Below are 27,063 nucleotides of genomic sequence, written 5' to 3' on the forward strand. Positions count from 1 at the left end.
CCACTTGTCTTTATTATCTAATTTCCCTCCTCTCTCTTCCTTTCGGCCTCTCGTTGCCAATCAGCCACCTTGTAAGGCTCTTCACCTTTCACTATTAATCTTTCCAGGCTTTTTTATTCACTCTGGTTGTCATCCAGAATGCGCTTTTCTTTTCTTTTTCTTCTTTTTTTTGCCCCCAGTTTACAACTAGTCACTTTGTATCAAGATTTTACCTGCAGGTTTGTGGGTGTTGAATTAGAAGTAAAAGTTTTTGTAGCAAAGTGAGAAATGTGTTGCTTGGATGTGACAGATTGCTAACTGCAATTCCTGATGGTGGCTACAACAGGTGTGACACTCAGGAACAACTGTTTGAGGAAGGGTGCACCAATGAATCCAGCATGACAAGAAATAAGAAATACAAAAAAAGGGGTTTATTACGTCGTTCCCACCCCTACAAAGAAGTTTTTAAAAAAGGTGTTAGATAATAATATATATACTTTTTATGAATACATGGATTAAAACATATAAATACACCAACATTTCAAACAAAAACATTTCAAAGACACTGATGAGGACGTGTTAGGCATTGGGGTGAGTACATCAGTACTGGTCAAATAAGGCACATCATATAATGCAACCATCTGTAACGTATTAACATGATCTTTTGTAAAGAATTAATGCTTTCATGAAAGGAAACACCTTTGGTATGTTTTTAGTGGTTATTTTGCATTTGTTACAGTGTGTGGCCACCACAGTGTGTTTAAAAAACAGTAGTCATTAACATTATGTACTTATAATTGTCTCCCTTTTTCTTATAAGTCTTTTTCAGCTGTGTCTGGGAGGCAGAGAATAGTTGAAACTGTCTGTAGTAAAGAGCAGCCGGTCCGTGGCGTGCTCACAGGATGTTTCTGTTCCCGCTCAGCTTTGGCGAACGTCAGTGTTCTGTAGCTTCAACACTCAACTGATCGACAAGAACTACACGCTTAATGCACAGGTGGCACTTTAAAGGAGTGCTGTCAGCTATCGTTTAAATTACTTGCAACCCTAGTAGAAGTCTTAAATGTATGCTCGGAGCCATCACTCAGTCATTTAAAGGCCACGTGGATGCCCTTTGCCGACAGGGATTATGGGTGATAACGAGACTGAGGGCACCCTTATAGGTCATCACCCTCGGCAGAGCTGAAGCTGCTCCTGCGGCTGCTGTCCTTGGATGCAGCTCCGGGGGAGCCGGCCGAGAGGAGCGGATCGGTGCCAAACGGCGACAGTGGGTCATCCATCAGGATCTCATCCAGCTGGTGTTCCTCCTTAAGCGTGGTGGTGAAGAAGTCTGTGAAATGGGACAGCGGGTCAGAGAAGGTGGTGCAGGCGTCAGCGCCACTAATGTGATCCTGCGGCCCGCTGACGGTGGCGGTGGATGGCACGCCAGACGCCGCAGCTATCCTCTGGAGGTAGTCGTTGTTGATGTCCTCTTGGTAGAGAGTTGGCTGCTGAGGTTGCTGGGCCTGGGGAGATGATTGCTGCTGCTGCTGCTGCTGCTGCTGCTGTTGTTGTTGTTGTTGTTTGAGTAGGTGGGAGGAAAGTTCGACCGTCCCCAATGCTGTGGCCATGTTTGGTAGCCCGTGAGCTCGTGCTTGAATCTCAAGCTCCTGGAAAGCAAAGAAAAGAAACCTTGGGTTAAAAATAATAGGTTTAGAAAATGTGTGCATACATGGCGAGAGCAGGCATAGGTTCAAAGGTGCTGGGGCTGGAGGTGGGTTGCAAAACAGTTGGCAGCTGTAGGTGAAGCTGCCAACTGGATGCACAGATGGATGTAAGCTGAGACGTCAACCTTTTTTTGAAAAAAAAAAAAAGCTATGCGTAGTATCTGAATAACTATCTAAAACTGTGTGAAATTCATCAGTTATGAGCTGACGTCTTTAACTGATATGGGAGTAGCTCTGACACAATCACAATCACACCCTGGCTTCACCATCTCCTCCACATTCTGAGGTTGGATTGGGAGGTTCACTGCGTAATCTTCTCACGCTTTTACAGAGTACATTATCTGCGCTTATCACCCATCAGTGACACCACAAAGCCCTGCTGTTGCATTAAGCCCTTTGTTTGCTGCCCTTTTGTCGGGGTTGGTTATTGTTTCACACATACTTTTATCATCATTTATGATTACACATACTTTTTTTTTTTTTTAGCATTCCCATCATTGAAATCTACTCTGGTTAATCAGAGTGAATGAGTGTGAAAGTCTGCATGTGCATAGTGCAATCCTATCAGCACACATTTATCAGTAAGCATCTTTTCTATTAGTGCTCTTCATCTATTTATGCCCCTGCTGCATTCCCTGAGGTCGCAGAGCTGAGGTCATTGTGTTTATTTATCAGGTAATTAGCACTGACCTCTATAAGAAAAGATTATGGGATGTGAGGGATCTTTTGTAAAAGAGAGTGGCGGTGAAGGTGGCGGGGGCTGTGGGAGTCCCTAAGTTTGCGTTGTGGTGTCGTAAAGCATTCAGGTGGAAATTAGCGTGAAGTACCTGGGGATGATGGATGTGGGACTGGCAGTTACCAGCTGATCTTTGGCAGGAAGAACTCAGTATTGTAAAAATAGAATTAAAATATAATGCTGTGTGCTGATTGGCTTGTAAAAATGTATATGAAATATAAGTTCCTTCTTTTTCTCTCTGTGTTTATCAAATGTGTCAAGCACTTTATCTACATTTATAACACAGATATAAAGTAAACCCACTGAGACATTCACATCTTATTACCTGGATCCTCAGGAGCAGCCTCCTATTGGCTTGCTCCAGCTTCTTCTGACGGCTTTCCAGCTCCCGGGCGTGCTGCTGCTCCTTCTGCAGCCATCTTATGTACTCCACCGAGGCCTTGAGGATGGTGCCTTTGTTCCACCGCATGTCACTGCAGAAAGGAGAAACGTAAAAGATAACCTTTTACACAGAACCCCCTTATGTCGGCAGAATATCCTTTGCAATAAAAAAAAATGCAGGGAAAAGTTTTAACAGAGGTTTTTTTTCTCCCCCTTTTTTATGATATGAATAAGAAATGGTGATTTACACAGGGCAATTATTCATCCTTGGACATTACATGGGGACACTGAATGGGAATTTTAATAGAATAGTTAAGTAGCTATGTGGAAAGTCCATTCTTGTACCTCCTTGTACGGTAAAATTAATCCTCGAATAAAAATAGGTGAAGGGAAAATGAGCTAAGCAGGAAGGCAAGGAGAAAAATGGAGAAATGGACTTAAGGTGCTAGAGTGCAAGTCATTCTTTTGGAGATATTATTACTTTTTTAAAAGAGGACAGAGAAGCTGTAGTAAAATTGTCCTTTTCCACACGAGTGAGACGTTGGCCTGATCAGCGCTAATAATCTCTTTTATCCCGCGTTAATGGCACGACGACAACGCTAACCTTCCATTTAAATTTGAAGCAAAGTTCAACTGCGAAAGATGGCCGCGGGATTTCAATTCAGTTCCACGCTCCGTCTCGGTGTTCCAATTGTGCTTCAAACTTTGATTCAAATGGCGTGGCCCGCTTCTTTGCATTTGACCCTTTCCTCATCATTCATGCTTTGAGCTGAACTGCCGGGACCCGGCGAGGAGACGTACAGCTCGGAGAGCGTCGACTACAATGAGAGTTCAAGTGCACCCTTGAAATATGACTGAAATGTGCTCGAGCACTCATTTGAATTCAATGAACGACGTTTCGAGTGTCTTTGTGCTGCGAATTTAATACTCAATACACAGGTTCTTGCACTTGTTTCAGTGGCGTGAAGTGAAGCGAAGCAGGAGGTGGGGTGGGTGGGAGAATTTTTCAGTAAATATATTTAGGATTTTGCAACTTACGGATCATTCGACTTTGGTATGAGTGTTCCAAGCTCCTTAATCCTGTAGTTAATGTTGTATCGTCGCCTTCTTTCAACTGTGCAAGCAGAAAAAAAATATAGAGCAAAAGTTGATGAGAGCAGTGTCAGATGTTGCACCAAAGGTTATCCCAGATGTTAAAGTATTATGGAGCTGAACGGCGTGGGTTGGAGGGGGTGACACTTACTCAAATTATGGTTGTCTTTTTTCTGCCTCTCTTTGGCCATCACCCTTGTGTCGTGTTCTGTCAAAAAAAAGCAAAAAAACCCATAAAAATACATGAATAAATAAATCACGCAGGGGAACGAATGGATTAGCAATGCACACAGATTTAGAAACTGAAAGACAACAAATACAAAAGGCCACAGAAGGTCCAGTCAGGAGACGCACAATCGGCCGTTTTGAGGGGAGTTCAGCGCCGGGGTCAGAATGAGGAGTGTCTGTGCAGCAAGTCTACACTATGGACATAAATTTGACCTCCTTACACACACGCTGACCCCAGTTCATCCCCCTCCAGCATGTATGAAGCTCATTGTAAAGAAAAAGAAAAATGGTAACCCCATTTTTTTTACCGCAAAACATTCTATAATTAAGAAGATTTAGCGAATTGACTCATCCGTCCGAGGAGGACAAAAATTCCAGTGTATCCATATTTGTAGTCACGTTCTCCTAAATTACATAATTGGGGACCTGAGATTGGATTTCCCAATTTGTCTCTTGTTGATTTAATCAGGACAATTTGAACTCTGTGCAACAGCCCATTGTCCCCTCTGCCTACACTCAAATGAAACAGATGGCAATGTTCTTATTTGCCCATTGAGACTGAAGGATTTCATTTATTTATTTATTTTTGGTCAGGCATCCTTTCTATTTCCTAATCAGCTTTCGTCTGGGTGTGTGTAATTAATATGAACAAAAAACCTAAAAGGATCTCTTTTTTGTTGTTGTTGTTGTTGTTGTTGTTGTTGCCTTGAGATGAAAAGTCTCCACTAGTGTCTAACAAAGGGAACTTTGTTTTAGCTTCTATTTTTTAGGTTTCACATCAATGTGAGCAACTCTTTAATGGCTTAGCTCTTTGGTCAGATTATGGTATGAGTTCATACCTGTGTATTCCCTTTTTACAGTGAGCTTTGTAGGGTTAGATGTAGGACTCAGTCCACCATTAGGGGCGTTCATACCTTGTTCACCCCCATAGACGTCCAACATGCTGCTGCTGAGAGACACCTAAGCAGGAGAGAGGGGAGATGCAGAGGAAGAAAGGGGAGTGAGTTAAGTGAATGGGAAGTGCATTTACATTTCACACATTCACACGCACGTAAACAAACAGGGCTTTCACACTTTGACACAAAAGCCGCCAAACAAACAGTTGTTTTTAACTGCTGTGTGGCTTTGTTTGGCAAAACTGACAAGAGACATGTGGCGTGATTAGTGCCTTGAAGAGAAGATTGTTAGCATCTACTCCACTCTACCCGGGAATGTGGCAATGGAGCTTCTTCCATGTCGCCTGCTTTTTTCTTTTCTTTTTTTTGTACAATCGAGTAAAAACAACTTAACAGAAACGCAACCTAATTGTAAGACGTGTTACCCCTGACCTCGAACCCAGGCTTGCTGCTCGCCAAGGGGGTGATTTGACCAATCATAGCGCCTTGATTTGCTAATGGTACCATTTTCAGAACCCCTCCAGATGAAAGTGCTCCTAACACTGATTCGCTCTGTGTTGAAAATAGCATCCCATTAGATGAAAAGGCTAGCTAGGTCAACTGCATGAACAGAGGCAAAACTGTTTTCCTACGGGTGTCTTCTTGTCTGAGAACACATGTATCCCCCCTTTGCAATAATACGGCCTTTTCATAGAGTGGAGGGAGAGAGATGTCTGGATCTTTAGCATGATGACACACGTGTGTGTCTAATTCGCATTTGTGTATTTATGTCGAAAAAAAGCATGCCAGAAGCCACCACGGATTCCAACTAATTTTATCTCCAACGTGTGTCAGATTTAACAACCATGCTGTTATATGTGGAAAAAGGAAGTCAAAAGAAAATGAGTGTTAGCTGGTTTTAAAAATATGTATGTGTATATATATATATATATATATATATATATATATATATATATATATATATATACATATTTATAGGAGGAGGGGACAAAATTGCATATCAAAATAAAAGATAGGAACAATTCCCCTACTACTAAAATTGTAATCACTTCAATTCCTCTCCCGTCTGCGTTCCTGAGTGTGTTGACACAGCGAAACGATGTGATGCATCGTACTGTATGACTAATTAGGATGAATTGATCCATTTAAGCACGGTATCATTTCTGAACAAGCCCATGGGGACTATGTGCATTAGGCCAATCCACTGGCTCAGTAACTCTCTCTGGCAAAATCTCTCACTCTTCGCTCCTGGCTGTTGCATTCCTGTCTACATTTGAAACCCACTGACTCGCCCTCATTCCTCCTCCTCCATTACAATGTCTGTTGTGTTTTACTCTGTTTTGCTTTATCTGTGTGTGTGTGTCTCTCTTTTTATTTGTGGAGTTAGGCCTGATTCCCATTGTGTAGCTATGTTCTCTGGCCAAACGGACCTCTTGTCCCAGAGTTCTTGAATTCTTCCCTGTCTGTGAATCCTACTGATGCATCAGTGCATCCACTTCATTTTTGCTAAAGAGTTAAAAAGTGTGCATTTTATGTGTTTGTTTTTTTTAGACTGATTTAACGTTTTCCTTTATGTTACTAAATGCTTTAATGCACTAATCTAAATGTCAGGTTTAGATTTGATTACTTTGGAAGCATTTATTGGATTTTTTTTTGTTATGCGCACATCATTACAGACTAGTATAAAAAGACCTTTCTCACATGTAATTTTCCTATGAATTTACTATACATTTAGCTTTTGTTGTCAAACGCATGTCATCACCTTTCCTTTAAAAAAAAATTGTTCTTAATCTGCTTTGTTAAACTTCTTTAGTAATGTTGCTAATCTCAAGTGAACTTTGACTCATTTCTAGACTTAAGCTGACCTCAAACTGAGTCGGGTCCCCTTTTTCCCAAGCGAGTCAAACCAGCACCTAAGGGTTTGGGTAAAGAAACCTCACTTTCAAGTCCCCATTCAACTTTAAAAACAGAGAAGTGATTAGTTAAGGGGCCTGTCACAAATCTAGGCTCACCTAGTTTAACCCACAGAGGCAGCCATGCAGAAATCAGCACAAAACAAATGTCGGTAGCATTATTTAAAAAAAAAAAAACAGGGGGGGTTAATGACTAGCTGTTAGAGCAAAGTTGATGTGATTCATACTTACATTGTTTTGCATTATGATGTTAGGCTCCATGCAATCCAAGCCTCCATCATTGAAACCGGATTCAAGACTAATTAGGTCATCAATAACTTCATCCATTGGAAACTAAAAGAAAACAGTGATTTCAGTGTACTTGTGGACAGACTGATGATGTTTGTACCAGAATTTCAATGCTGTCCAAGTCGTTTGAAATCTCAACATTCAAACCAGAATAGACAAGGGAAAAAGAGGGAGGAACTGTGGAGAGATTAATTCAATAACAGACGAGCTCTTCGCCGCCATGTTCTCAGATTTGTTAGCGGTGCTGGCGGGAAAAAACAGGCATCTGTTACCAACCTAGTTTCCTCCTTTGAAAGGGGTTCTCTCATCAGAGACTGCATGTCTGAAGTTATTGATGAGCACATCAGAGAGAGAGGGCGATCAATAATGGCATCACTTTGTTTAGATGATTAGTTGGAACTGCTCCCTGCATTAAGATTCAGACCCAATCCAGATAGTACATTTAGTCATAATTGATGCTTCTGAAGTATGCTCTGTGTCAGTTATCCATCTCAACAAAGTGTCAGCCATTATTTATCACCCTTAGAAAGAAATTAGAGGGGCAGCAACAAATCTCTCACAAGTGCTTATGAAAAATCAACAGAGAAGAAAAGCTTTGCTTTAAAGTAATATGCCGTGCTGAAAGGAAAACCTTGTAAGGATGTTGTGTAATCTACAAAAACCATGAACCACAGTTCATCCGTAAGTGACCCAGTCTGTGGTTCAAAACTTCTGTTTCAATTTCACGTTCGGAGTTCTCTGAATTTCAGTTCCACAAAGTCATGATTGAGATTCTTTCCTTTTCCATGCATCCACTCACCTCACTGTCATGATTGGCCATCGTAAGCAGGGTAACAGGGCTGTTGGGGTTACTGCTGTCACTGACAGGGGGCATGTGTCCGTTCCTCATGATCGGCACGGTGGCGAGTGCCTGGCCAGGGGTGTGCGGATGTGTCACGGCGTGGCCTGATGCGGCCGAGGAGGCCAGCTTGGAGCCCAGCGTCAGGTACTGCTTCACGGGCTGATTCTGGCTCTGGTGGAGATGGAACTTGGAGTTCTCCAGGTGGCTCTGTACCTGTAGCAGAACAGATCATTCAACAGTTCAGCAAGCTGACTAAGTTAGTCCAGGAAGCGCAAGGTTGGGCACTGTTTCCCATACCGCTGAAACAGCGCTGACTCAGAGTATTTGCACAGGGGTTGTCCAAAACAGCTGTTGACTTTATGAAAGGAATATCTAAAGTAACACACATAACTAGTTTGCCGTGATGAGTCACTTATGCGCAGTAAATTTACAGACTTGCAAAATGTAAGTTAGCACTAATAATAAAGTGAATCATGTGCAGAAATAAAAATGTTGAAAGTGTCTTTATGGGAATTTGATGTCATTCTCTGAACTCATTTTCACAGTCTAAAAGTTAAAAAAAAAAAACTCTAAAAGCAAAAAGCTTTTCTTCCCCCCTGAGACTTCAGCTGAATTTAACCAACTAAACAGACTATTTTTACAATCAGTCTTAATATTTAATCTTCAGTTAATCTTGAATTACATGTCAGTACAGCAATAGTCAAGATAACTTAAAAAAAACATTATGAAAGCAGCGTTAAATAAACTTTACCAAGCCACTCACAATGTTTCTAAAAGTTGGTATTCTTACATTTGAAGCTCTGGTTGCATCCCGCATTGTGTAGTAACTGCAGTCACTTAAGTGTGGCATTCTCAGAAAAGCAGATAATCTTCAATTTGATTTGTTCTGGTGTGGCAGCAGGTCAACTTTAGGGATCCACGGCTGCTGCTGCTGCTATCCTGTTGATCTGGTGACTTCTCAGTGAGTGTCTGTCCCTTCCAGTCTCCCTACCAGCTCTTTATAAAGGGCCCTAAGTGAACTAATTAGGCCCAAAGCTGGGTGTAAGGCTTTATGTTGCGTAGCATGTAAATCACTTCAAACACTGGACTGTTAGATCATCCAAGGTTTGATCACTGCAGGATATCTGCCTTTAGCATCTATCACTAACTCCCTCAGACCGCCCTTCTTCTTTCTGGTTGACCAATCAGTGGTGATCTCCCAAAGTCCTCTGCAGCCTGTTGTAGGGGTTGTGGCAGCACAATTGACCCTTGTTCCCCAGTGAAGTTTTTAAATAACTCCTCCAATGCCATTTTTAACCAAGCCTTTCAATTCATTCAAGGCTTTTAAAGTAAATAGTTTAGTATTATGCGTTCCCCATACAATAACTGCAGTAAATCTGTTTTGAGGTCTCCTTTGGTGTAAGTTGAGGGCAAATTTAGGAAAGAACATCTCTCCTAAAATATCAAATTTTCATGCTTGTTGGTGCTCACAAAGACGGTTGCTGTTGTGACTTGCTTTATTAGTTTAGGGGCTGCAGAGTATTTAGGGGAGTACATGAAGTGTTAGCTATGATTTAAGAATGGTAGTCTTGTTGACTGTAAGTAGTTTGGTCAGTTTGCCTGTGTCTCGCTTACTTCCTCCCAAATCTGTTTTATTTACTGGTCAAAACAGCAAGCTCTCAGTTATTTTAAACCATGGAATAGATGCTCTTTCAGGGACTGACGGAATCAGGACCCACCAAAAACTGAGCAACAACAAGCTCAAGAAGCTTCGATTGGCCACACCAGTATTACTCGAACATGATTTGAAAATGCAGATATTTAATGTGTTCCTAATTTCATGGTAACACATTTAGATCACAGTACTCAGCTTTAAAAACAGGTGACAGGTGTCGTTTATTTCAAGATGACGAAAGCAGCTAGCTTATTTAAAATGCCAATAAAAAAGTATCATCAGCTGTTGGTTAGAACAGCCCAAGTGTTACTTCTTCTTTTACGCTGCCTCACAAAAGAAAAAAAAAAGAAAAAATAGTCAGAACTGATTTGTTATGCAACTATCCTTTATATCGTCATGTTTTCAGACCAAACTTCTTATGCTTCAAATGCTATCTGGCACACCGCTGCTGAACTGTAGGGAGTTTTTAGCTTTGGCAGCTTTAGAATTGGTCTTTATGCTAAAAGTCAGCATTAAATTCCCCCTTGTCAGCTAGACTAGCTGACCTTATTCACGACTCAGCCACCTAACTAAGACCAGGCTCATCACAATACTCATCTTGTCAGTAGTGACTAAGAGTTGTTATCTGAGTTCTCCAGGCTAAACAAGATGCCAGTTGTTAGCCAATCAACATTTTTTTCCACTTTGGATAGCAGGAGGGATGCCAGGACCGCTGCACACCACATCTGCTTTGTGTGACAGCGGATTGTCCTGGTTTCACTTCAGCTTTCTCACTACTGTAAATGCCGGAGACACGCTTGTTATCCACTTAAGGAAATCTGATTAGATTTGAGGAGTAATGGTGCTTCAGTCACCAAGGCCAGCCTCGACAATGGCAGGCCTGTGCATGTGTGAAGCGGGCATGCAGGAAAATTATCAGTGCCCGCCATACACATGGGTCAGGAGAGGATATAAGAATGTAATCAATCAGGAGTTTGGGCATGTTGTAGCTATTCAGATGCTTCGGTTTTGTTTTGTTTTGGTTTTTTTCCTCTTTTTCGGCACGGCTACCAGCACCTGCTACAACAATCGAGGCAGTGTTTGAGATTACTGGCACAGAGGAGGTCATGGGTTCAGTTTTCTATTTACACACATTTGCACAGTTATTCCTGACATGCAAACCTACAGTAGGCTTTGAAAGCTTTTTGCCTTTTGACTTCATGCACATAGTTTAACTTTAGAACATACCTTCTTGTCAGCATATTTCAGAGTGTTTGAATAAAATAATATATATCTCCATCTTCCTCACTTTTCGTCATTAGAGATATTTAGACCACTAAAATAAAAATGCCAAAACCCAGAACGTGCCTTTGTCCCTACATATGTCCTAAAAGTCTTTCATTAGCATTCTTTGACTGCTCAGGCATGAATGCACCAGGTTAATTAAATCTAAAGCACTCTACAGTACACGCCCAAGAAATCCCATCGCAAGTGAATACAACTGCAGCTCTTCAACATATCAATGCAAAGCTCTGTCAGGCTTAAAATAAAGCAACATCCCAAACCTCAGCTTCTACTTACAGATAGCAGCAGGCCCGAAATTACAGTAACACCTTCACAGCTAAACGTAAGCCCAGTTCTTTAGCCTCTATTTGTGAGATCCATTTAACAGTGGTGTCATTTACCTCGCAGTTAAGAGGCGTATTTCTTTAGTGGCCCTCTCCCCCCGAAATGCTGCACTCACAAAGCCATTGTACTAGACAACCTTGCAGGTTTTACATCGAAATGCACAAAGCTCTTGCCTAATCCAGTTTCAGTCTTGCCCAAGTTCTCCTTTCACTTCAGAAAAATCCAACAACTTATGAAACACTGGGTGATGGTTACATTAGCTAGCTGTACAAATTATGGGCAAAACCTACTAGGAGTTTTGGATTCATTTCTGCAAAATGCTGCACTTTGCGACATATTGATGCAGATTATTAACATCTAACATCTTGTTTTCCCATCTCAAATGGATGGAGATAAGATGAAAGTGGAACAAAACCCTTCCTCGGTCATGCTTACTGTATTTTGCTGAGCCTGCTAACCAGTAAATAGCTGTAACCACCCACTAGATTGTGCAATGTGAGGAAAGATAAGACTGGGATAGCGAACTTATAGCAAAAGTCCCATTCCACGGTGCCTCCATGGTTAGTCTGGCTGTAACTGCAAATGTGTCTTGCGTGCAAACAAATGCACACATAGAATTTAACACGTTTTCTTCAGTGTCTGTCATTGCCTCAAAATCCCAGGGCTGTAAATAAGTCATTTCCCCTACCTGTAAAAGTTGGATCTCTGTCAAGGTGATTACTTTGACCACACAACAGCGGCTCATGGCTCTCCAGAGTGGCAGCGTCTCCCACCACAGGAGCTGCAAATCCTTACAGAAGAAGAACAACTGTCACAGCCACAGCTGCGTCTCACACCGTGACAGGAGGAGAAGAAGAGGAAGAAAAAGAGAGGTGCTGCAGCCTCCTTCCTGAATTTTTTTTTTTGCAGAAATATCAGAAAGGAAGCCATGACACATCAGCTTATTTGGGAGCAGCACGAGCCATTTCCTCTCTGTACCCGTGTGTCTGTGTGTGTGTTTGGTCAAGGAAAAGGCCTGACAGAGGCAGAAATACAGATGGCATTTACAGTAGGGGGTTGAAGTAAGTGTGTGTATGTGTATGTGTGTGTGTGCGAAGCCATAATAAGTTGACAGAATGTGAATTCCTGCTTGCTTGTGGATCACTACACTTTCCTGCTTTTCCCACATAACATCCAGCCTAGCTCAGCGCAGTTTCCTGTCTTCATGACACCAACTTCCCAAGTGGAAGTCATTTTATCCACAAAACTGTAGTCACTTTTCCAGCAAAGGTAAAACGGAAATCTTTGAATGTGTGCAAACATGCTAAAACACACATTTTATTATGTTCTGGTTATTATTAGGCCAAAAATCACTGAAAAGTCCTCCCTTTAATCCCAAGATTTACAAGTTTTTATAATAGCAGGTGAATAAATCTGAATCAGAATTGCTCTGATACATTTTCGTCAGACACAGAATACTGCATCCACGTGATTATATTTACCTGATGTTTGTAAATAAAGTCCCCTGCTTTCAAGGCTGGGGTGAACTCCACAATGGTCCTGACAATTTAAGAACTCAAATTTCATATAGTAATTATTTTTGATTCACTGTAATAAACACATCAGGATTAATTTGAGGACATTGAACATAATGGCTTAAACTGAATCACAATGATTCAATTAAATCAATCCTGTGCAGACTTTGGGTTTTAAAAGTCTTCTTTCAGCAGTTTAAATGCAGCCTGCCCCACACGTGTCTATGGTCAATGTTTTCATTACGCAAAGAATGCCCTTCTTGATGCTACTGTACACAGTAATCTTCTGTGTATATAGCGGATCTAGATCATTAGATAATATTTATGCTGCACTATCTGGATTCTGTTGCTGCTGTTTGACCATCAACATGAGGCATACTCGTCTCTCCAGCTTATCTGTTGCTGTGTTTTCCTGCACTCGTTTTTGTACTGTTCTAACCATTGCCCATGTGTATATTTGTCCACTATTTTGTTTATTTGATGTCTGCTGTATGTACGCTCCATCAGATCTAGGCAAAAATTCCTGGCTGGCCATTTTTGGCTCATCTTGGGGCAAGCCACAAGTGCTCACCTTTGTTAGTCCCCCTTCATAGCATGTTTTAAACATCAGGGACTTCCTGTAAGAGTTGGCCTGCTTCTGAGACAACACTTCAAAGTGCAGCGCCCACATCTGAGGACTGTTTTATCCTGCTAGAAAAGGAATGCATAATGGACACAGCACCACTGCACTTTTAATGATTCTCATATGAATTAAATATTACAGCTATTTTAACTGGATTACACGTGAAACTGTGTGCGAGAGCATGCGCTTGTTACCTTGATGAAATATTGAATTTAAGAAAATGGTTCACCTCAGCAGTGCTGCGAAAATAATTAAAATTCATACTTAAAGTAAAGACATCTCACTGTAAAATGATTTAAAGGTGCCCTGCGGAGGTTTGATTGTAAACAAACTTTTTTTTTTTTTAAATGCCATCATTAATTACAACAACACGGGTAATATTTTGAAGCCTGAGAGAAAATGAAATGTAAATTCGTACAGCGCCATTAGCGGTACATAACTACAGCTGTGGTTAAAAAAGAAAAGCTGATGCCTGTAAGTACACAAACAAAACCTATTTAACTATATTTGACTGATATAGCAAGCAGAGGACTTAGTTGTGAAACTATTTTCTCTGGCTTTAACACCAAGTCATATATAGAAAAATATTTTCTTAATCATTTTACTCAACAGTTTACTTTCCACTGAATTTTGGTTTAAAAATGTAGTGAACTAAAAATGTGAGCTACTGTAGCGAAGTGCAAATACCTGACATAACACACTAATAGACTAACAAAGTATGTATTTGTGGCTGACTCATTTACCTTTAATTTTACAAATGAGTATTACATAAATAGCTACAGTCAACTGAAGGTCTTCAGAAAGCTGAAAGAGGAGTAGGAGAAAGAGCGACGCAGTGCAGCCTGTCCTCTCTGTCAGTACAGGGTAGATGTAATTAGTCAAAATGCAATAATACAATTTTTGTTGCTAAATCAGTTAGAGTGCATTATTCTTTCTGTGAGCAGTGAAAAAGGAGCCTGTTCACAGGAACACCTGAGAGGTCGCAGACCCTCATGCACATATGCATGCACACTGCTTCACAGACACGCACACAAATGTTAGCAAAGGTTAGCTTCAGCTGTGTTCTCTTGAATATCCTGCGCTAGCAAGAACATGAAGAAATAGCACAGAATAAATCCAGGTTTGTAGACTCTATGTTTTTTTGTTTATATATTTTTTTTACTTCACAAGTGGTCTACACAAACTGTATATTTGTGAATAAAACTTTTTGCTGTTAATGACACTGTAAAATCAATGTTAGCTATTACAAACCGGATTCCAAAAAAGTTGGGACACTAAACAAATTGTGAATAAAAACTGAATGCAATGATGTGGAGATGGCAAATGTCAATATTTTATTCAGAATAGAACATAAATCACGGAACAAAAGTTGAAACTGAGAAAATTTATCATCTCAAGGGAAAAATATGGTGATTCAAAATGTCATGGTGTCAACAAATCCCAAAAAAGTTGGGACAAGGCCATTTTCACCACTGTGTGGCATCTCCCCTTCTTCTTACAACACTCAACAGACGTCTGGGGACCGAGGAGACCAGTTTCTCAAGTTTAGCAATAGGAATGCTCTCCCATTCGTGTCTAATACAGGCCTCTAACTGTTCAATCGTCTTGGGCCTTCTTTGTCGCACCTTCCTCTTTATGATGCGCCAAATGTTCTCTATAGGTGAAAGATCTGGACTGCAGACTGGCCATTTCAGTACCCGGATCCTTCTCCTACGCAGCCATGATGTTGTGATTGATGCAGAATGTGGTCTGGCATTATCTTGTTGAAAAATGCAGTGTCTTCCCTGAAAGAGATGACGTCTGGATGGGAGCATATGTTGTTCTAGAACCTGAATATATTTTTCTGCATTGATGGTGCCTTTCCAGACATGCAAGCTGCCCATGCCACACGCACTCATGCAACCCCATACCATCAGAGACGCAGGCTTCTGAACTGAGCGTTGATAACAACTTGGGTTGTCCTTGTCCTCTTTGGTCCGGATGACATGGCGTCCAACATTTACAAAAAGAACTTCGAATCGTGACTCGTCTGACCACAGAACAGTCTTCCATTTTGCCACACTCCATTTTACATGATCCCTGGCCCAGTGAAAACGCCTGAGTTTGTGGATCTTGCTTAGAAATGGCTTCTTCTTTGCACTGTAGAGTTTCAGCTGGCAACGGCGGATGGCACGGTGGATTGTGTTCACTGACAATGGTTTCTGGAAGTATTCCTGAGCCCATTCTGTGATTTCCTTTACAGTAGCATTCCTGTTTGTGGTGCAGTGTCGTTTAAGGGCCCGGAGATCACGGGCGTCCAGTATGGGTTTACGCCCTTGACCCTTACGCACACAGATTGTTCCAGATTCTCTGAATCTTCGGATGATGTTATTCACAGTTGATGATGATAACTGCAAAGTCTTTGCAATTTTTCGCTGGGTAACACCTTTCTGATATTGCTCCACTATCTTTCTGCGCAACATTATGGGAATTGGTGATCCTCTACCCATCTTGGCTTCTGAGAGACACTGCCACTCTGAGAAGCTGTTTTTATACCCAATCATGTTGCCAATTAACCTAATTAGTGCTAATTGGTCTTCCAGCTCTTCGTTATGCTCAAATTTACTTTTTCCAGCGTCTTATTGCTACTTGTCCCAACTTTTTTGGGATTTGTTGACACCGTGAAATTTTGAATCAACATATTTTTCCTTTAAAATGATACATTTTCTCGGATTAAACTTTTGATCTGTCACCTACGTTCTATTCTGAATGGAATATTGACATTTGCCATCTCCACATCATTGCATTCAGTTTTTATTCACAATTTGTTTAGTGTCCCAACTTTTTTGGAATCCGGTTTGTACAAAAATAGATGTTAGCTATTACACAAAAGGTAATAGCTAACATTTTTGTTTACATTGTTGGTTTTAGTTTTTTAATGATAAGACTATAAGGCATATAATAACTAAACATTATTTAAAAATGTTAAAGTGCACTGTCCTGTTGTTGTTAAGCCGCCTAACACTGACCTGTATATTTTTCACACATAAAATGGCCATTTAACACAGGGGATTAACCAATGATGTGTTTACACAGAACTCATTTTAAATTGTATTTTTAGGCACTTTGTTACTAGCAGCCTGCTGCAAATACACTTCATTTGTTCTAATTTCTTTAGTCAAATATAAGTAAAATGGTAACAGAATAACATAAAATTTGACATAAAATGGTGCTATTGCACCAACAGGGTGATTCCCAAAGAGCTATTAACTGAAATATTGGCATATTGCGATATGATGTGCAGTCTGTCCTTTTTTTTGTGGGAATGGAACCCATGGAGGACAAAAGAAGAAGTTGTAGGCCTAAAATATATAACAACAGATGAACAGTATCTAAAAGTCCTTAAAAAATAGGGAAAAAATCCAGCAAAGACCTGACACAGGACCTGACTGTTGCATATGGCCCTACAGGTGAGCCTCATACTGTTCAGTGAAACCTCATCAGAAATGGTCTAATAAAAGGAACCAGGAAGAAATGACTGAGATATGCCACATTACACAAGAACCTGACAATCAGTCATCTGTACAACATAGGCTTTGTCTGCGACTGCATTTCAGCCAGTGGTGTTGTGCGATCTTGTCAAACCTGATGGAAATATTGTATGGAAAAGTATCATCAGGTTTTAATACCATCTCAAACGTATCTAATTGTCAACTGCTTCATTTCTCATCATGACAGTGATGAAAAATGAAACTTCCAATGCAGTAAAAGCATACCTGGGCAGAAAAACACATTTCCATGACACACTGTCAGTCATGGAATGGCATCCCTAGAACCTCTCAAAATTACTGAAGCAGTGTGGGATCATCTCGACAAAGAACAGAAAAAAATGCAGCCTGAGAGGAACTTTGAATGTCCTTCAAGAAGGTTGGAGAACCTTTCCTTAGGAAAACATGAGAAAGTTTTTCTAAGAGAGTTCGGACTGTATTAAAGAATAACGGTGGTCATACCAAATATTGACTCTAAAGCTTGTTACAATGATCCAAACTTTGATTTTGTCTTATATACTACATTTTTAGGCATGTTTGCATATAATTAAATTAGTGCGGTCAGCATGAATCTCCTTAAAATGACATTAACGCCATAACCGTATTAACCCGGTAAATCTCTGTTAGTGAGTTAGTGCGGATCGCCCCATGTGTGGGGCTGCATGGCATCAACGTGTTAGCGAGGTTAGCTCATTAATGTGTTAGCGCCGTCCAATGCGGTTATGGCGTTAACGTCAATTTAATGAGATTAACACTGACAGCACTAATTTAAATAAATAACTACACCTATTTTATAACAAAATATAAAGAAGTGAGATGTAACTCAAGACTTATGATCAGTGTATCATACAAATGCCATCCATCCATTCCCTTCCTCTTAACCTTATTAGGCTTGGGGAGGGTGGAACTTATCCGAGCTATCATAGGGTGAGAGGTGGGGTACACCCTGCACAGGTCCCCAGTCTATCGCAGGGCTAACACATAGAGACAGACAACCATTCGCACTCACATTCACACCTATGGACAAGTTAGGTCACCAATTAACCTAACCCCAATAATTACATGTGTTTGGATTGTGGGAAGAAGCCGGAATACCCAGAGAGAACCCAGGGAAACGGGTAGAACATTCAAACGCAAAGAGAAAGGCCTAGGCCACCTGGTGGATTCGAGCAAGAAACACAGGACAAGTCTTCCTCAAAAGAAGTTTAAACAGAAGCTGTTGAGCAGTACAGAACAGGATTATGGGTAAACTACTGTGTAGTAGTTCTGAAAGGGGAATCTCAGCCTTGACCCTCACTGTCCAGTGAGCTAGAACATGATAGAGCGATGTTTAGCATTGCTTCTTTGGATGATGTCAGAAAGCTCCACCATAGACAAACTTTAATCTCTCGCTTTGGCAGACAGTGAAAAGGAGCCCCAGTGAGCCCCAGCTATAACTATTAAGATGAAGTCTTATTAAAATTATGCACATGATTGATTGCAAGACAATCCCAGCTTACCAAACTAAAGACTTTTCAAGACTGGATAAAGGATTAAAGACAAAATAGTTACAATACAGACAATGAATTAGATTTCCTTGAAAGAAAGATGCGGTTAGGTACGGCTGGGCTACCCTACTTTTTTGTAGAGGAAAGATATATTTATCTATTTATCACAAAAAAAACTTGACTCACTGTGCCTTTTGTACAAATGCTGCATGTCAAACTGAGTCTAAATACACTTAGTCTAATCAATTAGCAATCTAGTCTCTCTCACTAATTCAATCTGTTCTGAAGTTATACATCCTGCAGGATTTTATTGAAGCGTTTGATCTGTTCAGTTCACAGAGACTCTGACCTCTCAGTCCTCAATACCAGCTGTCTGAGTGTCAGCAGGCAGAGTATCTACACCAGGCTGACTGACAGCTTAAATTCGCTACTGGTTTTATTATAGGCATAGATTTTTATGTATCAATTTACAGATTTCAGTCATTTCTATCTGATTTGTTTAGCAAACAAGCTGAAAATAAAATCAGAAACTACAATGATGGTCAATAATCGGTGATTGGTAATCCTGCTTTGAAGACTTGTCATTTCATAGCATGGAGGTTGGTCTTTTACCCACCTCCAACAAAACTTATACTGAAATAACACTTACAGACATAAAATTAGAACCCTTTACATCTGCACTGATGGGAGTTTAAGTTTTAATCTGGATTCTTTGAAGTTTCTGGCTAGATAGTTGCAATTAGTATTAGTATTTAGAACAGCAAAAATAACATCCAAAGATCATCTACTGGAATATGTTTAAATCCATTATTTAATTACTTAAACACACCCCAGCTCATATATATATATATATCCACAGTCCACTCACAATGAGTCTGCATCTATCAATTATCAAGAAAACATAACAATTTTTAAGAATTCAATCAACAGGCAATTCTTGTAAACATTACACTCTTAGATAAACACCCTGAATGAAACTATTCATATGACATGAAGGTATATTCATGGATGAAGCACAGACTATTGAATTTAATAGTCAGGAAAGAATCAGTAAAAGAAGAGCTGGCCAAAAAAGATTTAATAATCTAACAGCATCAAGCCTTGTAATTAAGTCTTGGGTAACCTATTACAGAATGATCAACTTAGTCTGTAGTATTCTGAATCAATATAAAAACATTAGGCAACATGATGTAACATATAAGTGGAACATTAGACGTGCTTTTTGTGTCTGAAGATAATGGAAAATACAAAAACTAGATTGTAACTTTTTTCCAACAAGGGTGCACAACATTACTTTGAATGATGCAAGCCAAATCTCTTAAGTCACATGCATAGTGTTTGGCGGTTTGTATTTCCTGTCTGGATTTAGCTGTTCGGGGAGTTGCACCTTGTCGGCCCTTTGTCATTTCATCTGGTAATAAAAAAAAACGTATTAGCTGAGATGCTACTGTGAACAGAACATGATGATTTTCCACTTATAAATCCACCTATGTTCTTCCACTTATTCAATTCGTGGTCGTGAGGGGGCTGGAGCCTATCTAGTCAGTCATGAGGCAAGAAGCAGGTTATACCTTGGACAAGCTGCCAGTGTGTTGTAGGGGTAATGGAGAGGACCAATTAATCTGATGTGCATGTCTTTGGACACTACTGGATCTATGTAAACCAGTCTAGTGGTTTACATATTTGTCTTGAAAGCCAAGATCCTCTGTTTGATCCTAGGAGGAGACACAAATCCCTTTGGGGTTGCGTTACAAAGTCCACCCGGTGTTAAAAGACACTTTAAAATCAAATATGTGGGCCTACCAAATGTGGTCACTCCTTGTAAATAAGGAACCAGCTGGAAGTAGCGTGTTTGTGGGAGTAAGCTGGGGTACCTGGATAGAACCCATACAGGCTTGGGGAGAACATGCCACACAGAAAGGCCCTAACCAGGTGGTGGATTCAAATCCAGGACCTTCTTACTGTGAGGTAACAGCGCTGACCACTGTGCCCTCTGTTATATTGTTTTTTTTTGGGCAAAATCATGGATTCAATTGGACCAGTTACCTGCACCCCACATTTAGCAATTTGTTTGAACACTCTTTCAAGCGTTTAATTTATTCTGTGAACTACTTTTCATTTCAGCTTACTATTTCAGACATCTATCTATTAGTTTTTATATAGTAGTGCCCTTCAGGTGGACTGTATTGCATTGGTTGCAGACTTCAGCGTGCATTAAAGAATTATTCATTCATTTTAGCAAGCTATTTATCCCATTTATCTGTTATTTTAAGTTATTTCATCTGTGTTTTTAACTTATCATCAATCAGTTTTTTTAACCAGTTATCTAACTAGGTGTCGCAGGAGTATGGAGTCTGTCCAAGTTGACACTGAGTGGAAGTCAGAGTACACCTTGGAAAGATCCCTTTTAACGTACTGTTTTATTTAAGTATTTAAACCATTTCTCCAGTGCTTCTCTGTTCACTTACTAAATAGTTGGCATTCATTCTCAGGAGCAATTTATAGTTCATGTTTTATATTTGCCACATTTTTTTTAATTAGTTGGGATACTCGAAAATCTTTACATATATCACTTAGTAACTTCCGCTGTATCCCACAGGGTAAACAGGACAGGCCATCAGGGTTTGATGAGTGTTTATTCTAAGTCCTCATAAAAATTCAAGGAAAAAACTTTTGATGAACTAAAGTCTTTGGCCAGAAGATCGAAATCAGAAATATTTCAATATTTCAATATAGTGCTGACCTTTAAAGCTTAATATGGCATCAAAAAGAGGATCTTACTGTTCCTAACTAGTATAAAGCTTTGTGGGCTAAATTTGTAATCTACTGTTCAAAAGCTTTTGGTGGACATATATTGATTAGTCAACCCCCACTCTTCTTCCTTAACTTGATTGTGGGAAATTAAATAATGCAATAGCTGTTTAATGAGAACTAAGCAGAAAATTAAATCAACTTTGACCTTACCCGAACTAATAATATATGGTGGAGCTGTGGACAAAGAGCTGTTTGTTTGCTCCGTCTGGCTATCTTTGTGCCTCTGCCATTTGAACGAGCGATCTGCTGTGAAGTGAAAAGCAATCACAAGCAAGACGCAGCTCTGATCAGACGCTGACCTGCATTTAGATCATATCATCACCTTCCCACATAACATAATGTGTTTCCATATATGCGCACTGACCAAAATGAAAGCATTTTTTTTCAAGACTTCAAAAGCAGGCTTTCTCTTTTCTTTTTTTTCATATCTTTCTTGCGCAGATACTACTGGATCATGCCACACTGCGAGCCACACTCTCCCACCACTCCAACTCCTAGTCTGGGGTAAATTGTGTAATTAGCTCTGCCTGAGTTCAATTTATTATTATTTTTTTCATCATTTAGGTACTGCCAGTTCCAAGTGTGTTACAGAATTTCTGCCAGTGCCAACTTTTCCATTGTAGGCTACGATGCACTCCCTTGCTGCTCAAAATAAAGTTCAAATCAACTACAGGTTCACCAGTTTTAAACCTTAAATTTAACATGAACGTTTTGATTTCAGTTACCAACAAAATGAGCTGCTGCACATCACATCAATGTTCATAATGGCATTTGTTAATCTTTCTTGCGTCTTCACCATATTTTAAAAGTAAACTGGCACTTTTATTTGTTTTTCTATAACAGACTAGAATACCAAAGGGTTACCAGAATACCAAAGATTGTCTCCTTGCAATTGACATCTGTTTTCAACATTTAGTGCCAGGAGTAGAGGGAATGTGCACCACACATTAAGGTTTGGGGGTGAAGTTTGGGGTGTTAGTGCAGTAGTGTCAGGGATATGAGTTACATGCAGAAGACCACATTTTGGTCCAAGCCTTAACCAAGTGTTATAGCTGCCAAAGATATCTTGCAAAGGGAAATGCAACAATTCCCTATTGACCAATCCTGTGCTTTATATTCCCAAATATCTGCCCAAAGCTCCCACCTCAGTATCAGGAAGCCTTCATATATTATTAATTGTAGAATGCAGTTAGAGCGTGTTGTTTTACTCTTAAAGATCCTTCTCAGACATTTTTACAGAATTTTTATATTTAAAAAAGTCCAAATACAAAGTTAAAAATGCTTAAAACCACACTTTCTTGTCATTGAAATGAATATTAACTTGCTGTATTTTATTTTAACTGTTGGGTGTCCAATACCAGTTCTTATACTTACATTCAGTAACTAAACATAAACACATTTTCACTCATTTTTGTAATTATAATGTTGTAAGGGGCGGGGGGTTTATTTATTTCTTCCTCAAAACCCTGCTGACACTCCCTGAATACTACTTGCTCATTTCTGCATGCCTCCATTGTCTGTGTTCAAGCATGTGTTGTTGCATTTATTCTACTCCATGGTATTACTGTGTGTGTGAACCAAAATGATTGGTGCTTTACAATTTTCTGCTTCTGTGTGTGAAACTTTTGCAGTGTCAGTGAACCAGAAATGACCATGAACCGTTGCTGTTCTACATAATTTATAATCATATATAATCCCTTTCATATCTTTATATACAGTATGAGCAACATAATTCAAACTGTGCATGTAGAAAGGTGCACAGTACAAAGAAATGATGGATTAAAGGATCTTTCTGATGGTTATGCATGTTTTAACGTGTGAAATAAAAACTTTGTATACATATAATTACAGCTAAACATTTTCTGGAGCATTTATCTTTGTCTGTTTAAACAGTCATATGTCTCATATTATCCCAGAATGTTTTAGAAAATATAACTTTCTTCCACAAATCTTTGGCTATTTTATGCAGTAATTTCAGCAAACTGAAATTAGTTTATCTTTGTCAAAGTGGATGCAATATTTTGAACACATTGCAAAGCAAACATTCAGACCAGTGTTCATAATGGCAATCAATCGCCTTCTTTACGTCACAATGACACAAAGTTTTAGATCAAAGTTTAAGAGTAGTAAACAACTGATTCTGTTTTTTGAGCTGTACAAAACCAATAGGGCCCTGAAAATATGTTTCTCTTTCCATCTCAACTTATGGTAATTATCAGATGTGCAGGCGGAGAATGCGCTTGTGCGAGGATAACAAGACACGACACCAATCTTTTCATCACAATTGGGAGGTCCACAGACCAAAAGACTCACTTAAAAGGCGTTTTTCAGGGTATTAATTGCTTGACATGGCTTACCCAGGTATGGGAAATCTTTGGTTTCACAGTTAAAAGACTAAAAGAGGGGAAAAGACCGTTCTGCAATGGCTAAGAGTATGGCAGAAGTATTTCACGGTGTGTAACACGCAGCAATGTTTTCCAACAAAATCACGTGTTGTGAACAGACAAAGTTCAGGCAATTGAGGTGACTCTCCTCTTATCCTTTGCTCTTTCACATCTCCTTTGGTTATGTATGCAAGCACAAGCATTTCAAGAGGGGTTTTCAGCCTAAAACCACACTCGCTGGTTTTGACATGTGTAAATAAAATGACGTTTGTCAGAAAAGAAAAGATAAAGATACATTTTTTAAAAACCCAGGAAATTCTCTCATTTAACGATTAACGATATCAATTAACGATATTCATTAAACACATCAGGAAATCTGTGAAATACAATTACGTTGTTCAGTACTATGATGACAATACTTACACTGACTTAACAGATAACAAAGTGTGCTAAACAGTTCCTGTGACATTATGACATAGAACAGCACTAAATAACATATAACTACTGAAGAAACAAATTGAATTACTTATTGTCAACATGCTTTATTGTCCAAAATCAAAAATTTAAACAAATCTATTTTTCTTATTTACTGTGTTTTTTCTACCTTTCACGTGTTTACATCAATTCAAAGAAAGCTAGTCGGGATTTGTGAATATTAGCAACCACTAAAGCCAGGGGAAACACTACCGTAGCCCTCATAGTTGCTGTGACAACAAAATAGTGTTCATAACAAGTGAATGAAACAGCAGTAAAGTTAAGCTCCTTTAAGGAGATTATCTTTTAATGAGTCTGCAGTGTTTTGCTATGTCACTGTTGAGGTAATACTGTTGGCCTTGTTAATTTAAACAGAATTTGACAGAGTCTGATGCCATTTAGATGCACATTATTTACTCTAACTATGTCCTGTACAAACTTCATTTTATTTAACATTTAATAGAGTCATCAAGTTCTTTTTTTGTGCTATGTGAAACAAGGTTGTTCTTTATGCTAAGCATTTAAGCAGTCACACAATACAATTATATTGTTTTAAAGTTAGTGATATGAAGTTATGTAAATGTAGCATGTAGTATAGAACGAGGGTAGTCTTGGTCTGATTGTTTACAGTCTGAATGTTAAACAATAAATGGCGTTTAACATTGTTAAACAATACACCGCAGTATAGTAATTCAACATTAGCAATTCTGAAAGCTTTGCAGACTCACGCAGATACATCAGCAGAGGTTTACATCAGTATACTTTTGAAAGCATCAATGCAGGGATTGGTGCGTCAGCTTCACTTACCTGTCCGTACCAGTTATATTCCAGCATCGCTACAGGACTTGTAGGACTCACAAACATAAACAGTAAAAGTTGTATGTCTACGTTCTTGCACAACTATTTAAAAATAAAAAAATGAAGTTAAAAATTGCAGTCTATTGCTCTTTTCTCAACCTGCCTGTACAACTCTTAGTTTTCCTGTGTGGAATTGATGTTGTCAAGACTTGGAGGGGGGGCAGGCAAAAATCTAAGCCATTACACACGTTTTTGTACACATGGACTGGCAAGCATATGCACGCTCACTCACACACCCCTGACTCTCCTGTTGAATTTTGGCACTCCCAGGGCTTACGACCTGTTGATAATGAACCTGAACCCATTATTTTGAGTCAATGAATTGAAAGAAATAGGGCAAAGAATGAAAGCCACAGGGCCAATTAACGGCATTCTTTGATGTATTACCCTCGCTCACCACTCAACCAGACCGCTCTGCGCCTTTTGTCTTTATCCTCTCTGTTATTCATTAATTATTCTGAGCGGGGTCAGAGTTCGACTGGCTAATTGTGCAGACCGTCTCTCTTTGAGGATGGCAAAAGATTCGCCCAACGCTGACACTCCCCCTGACTGTGCCCAGCCACCTTGAATTATGCCAATTATTCCAATTCTTTGATTTTTTTCCCTCCTACTCTCTGTTCCATCATTGTACTCAGCTATATTTCTCTTTCTCCCTCCCTCCTGCCTTTTCGTAGTTTAGTCTACATCACTGGACTCTATCTCTCTCTCTCACACACACAGACACATACACACACACTTAAACCACTACATAATATTTTGGCAATGATGGCATTTGAGCTGGACAATTGGGGTCTTCTAAGGATAAACTCTGGCTGATAATTGAATTATACACTCAGCAGATCTACACTACAAAATGTGTCACACAATCTACTCGCAAGAAGAGCACCATTCCGATGTATTAACCCATTATAACACATAAAAGGAAAAGTTTTGTGCTCTTTTAAGTGCACATTTGTTAAGTGTACATCAAGTGTTCTTGCCAAGAATTAGATGACATGATTAATAATGCCACTTTCATAACTGTATCACCATATTAGTAGTAGATAAACACGCAGTCTTCCATATCTTAAATGTCATTTTTCACTTTGTTTTTAAGTACATTAAAAAAAAAACCCAACAACAATCTAATTAGTAAGCTAAAAAAAAAAAAAAAAAGCTGTATTCTAAAGAAAACCAGGCTCATTTTCCCCCATGTTTCTATTTTTTAGGCTAAACTAAGCTTACTAGCCGACCACTGAACTAATATGGAACTAAAATATTGAGCAAATCACAGGAATAGGTCTTGTCGGTTTATACACAATTTATAAAATATAATTACTTTTTTTCCCCAAAGCTTCTTAGACTACCTTCACCTGGAAGACTGAGAACCTACACAGACTTAATTTATAACAGTATGTAGAGACTCTACAGACCCCAGTTAGCATGAAAGCTCATGACAGTGCAATCAGAAACAATGTCTTTTGGACAGGTAGAACAAAGGTGGAGATGTTTGGTCATAATGCGCAGAGCCACATTCAGTGAAATCTAGACACAGCATATCAACCAAAAGCAGCCACGGGACCTGGGCACCTAGCATTCAATGAGTTGGAAAAGAACTCCTCTGTATTCAAAGTATTCTAGAGTCCAATATAGGGCCATTTGTCTGACAACTAAAGTTTGGCTGAAATTGCATCATGCAACAGAATGGCTGAAAAGAACAAAGACTCAAGGTGTTTAAACTTATTTGCAGTCATTGCTACACCCAATCCCAGACTTCATTCTGATTAAAATGCTGTGCCAGGACCTGAAGACCACTGTTATAAATGAAAATCTGCAAAACCTAATGAACTGAAACAACTTTGTAAAGAACAGTGAACCAAAATAACGTGAAGCACTTCAAAGTGTTGCTGCTAAAAAGTGGTTCTACAAACTACTGAAATGTGGCCTTCACAGGATTGCATACAGTCCTGTAGAAATATCACCATCACTCTATTCTCTTGTGTTACCCTTGTTTCTGTATTTTCATTATATGGATAGAAGCATCCCGAAAATAAAGACTTTTTGACATGTAAGGATAAAAAACAG

At 39.5% G+C, this 27,063-nt stretch overlaps 1 protein-coding gene across 8 annotated transcripts; it reads right to left on the reverse strand.

Annotated features, from left to right (window-relative positions):
- Window positions 1-411: 411 nt before the first annotated feature.
- On the reverse strand, window positions 412-25,031 carry tfec (transcription factor EC). Of its 8 annotated transcripts, none has more exons than XM_063500838.1 (8): window positions 24,949-25,031; window positions 8,016-8,270; window positions 7,160-7,261; window positions 4,959-5,079; window positions 4,043-4,099; window positions 3,838-3,913; window positions 2,744-2,891; window positions 412-1,625 (listed from the first exon to the last, which is right to left on the reverse strand). In XM_063500838.1, the coding sequence occupies exons 1-8, from the start codon at window positions 25,003-25,005 to the stop codon at window positions 1,134-1,136; spliced, it is 1,308 nt and encodes a 435-aa protein (XP_063356908.1). In that variant the 5' UTR covers window positions 25,006-25,031; the 3' UTR covers window positions 412-1,133. The 8 variants fall into 8 exon arrangements, with proteins under 8 accessions (XP_063356908.1, XP_063356909.1, XP_063356906.1 ...); XM_063500839.1 differs by lacking the exon at window positions 24,949-25,031 and adding an exon at window positions 12,008-12,099; XM_063500836.1 differs by lacking the exon at window positions 24,949-25,031 and adding an exon at window positions 8,821-9,176.
- Window positions 25,032-27,063: the final 2,032 nt, after the last annotated feature.

The sequence above is a fragment of the Pelmatolapia mariae genome, linkage group LG17 (assembly GCF_036321145.2).
Source record: "Pelmatolapia mariae isolate MD_Pm_ZW linkage group LG17, Pm_UMD_F_2, whole genome shotgun sequence".
NCBI lineage: Eukaryota > Metazoa > Chordata > Actinopteri > Cichliformes > Cichlidae > Pelmatolapia > Pelmatolapia mariae.

Excerpts from the sequence above, each read along its gene's own strand:
- tfec (XM_063500836.1), bottom strand. The coding sequence starts at position 8,907 with ATGCCACACTTAAGTGACTGCAGTTACTACACAATGCGGGATGCAACC. Across the intron at positions 3,914-4,042 it reads AAAAGACAACCATAATTTGA|TTGAAAGAAGGCGACGATAC; the intron begins GTAAGTGTCACC and ends CTGCTTGCACAG. Across the intron at positions 1,626-2,743 it reads GGCTGCTCCTGAGGATCCAG|GAGCTTGAGATTCAAGCACG; the intron begins GTAATAAGATGT and ends TTTGCTTTCCAG.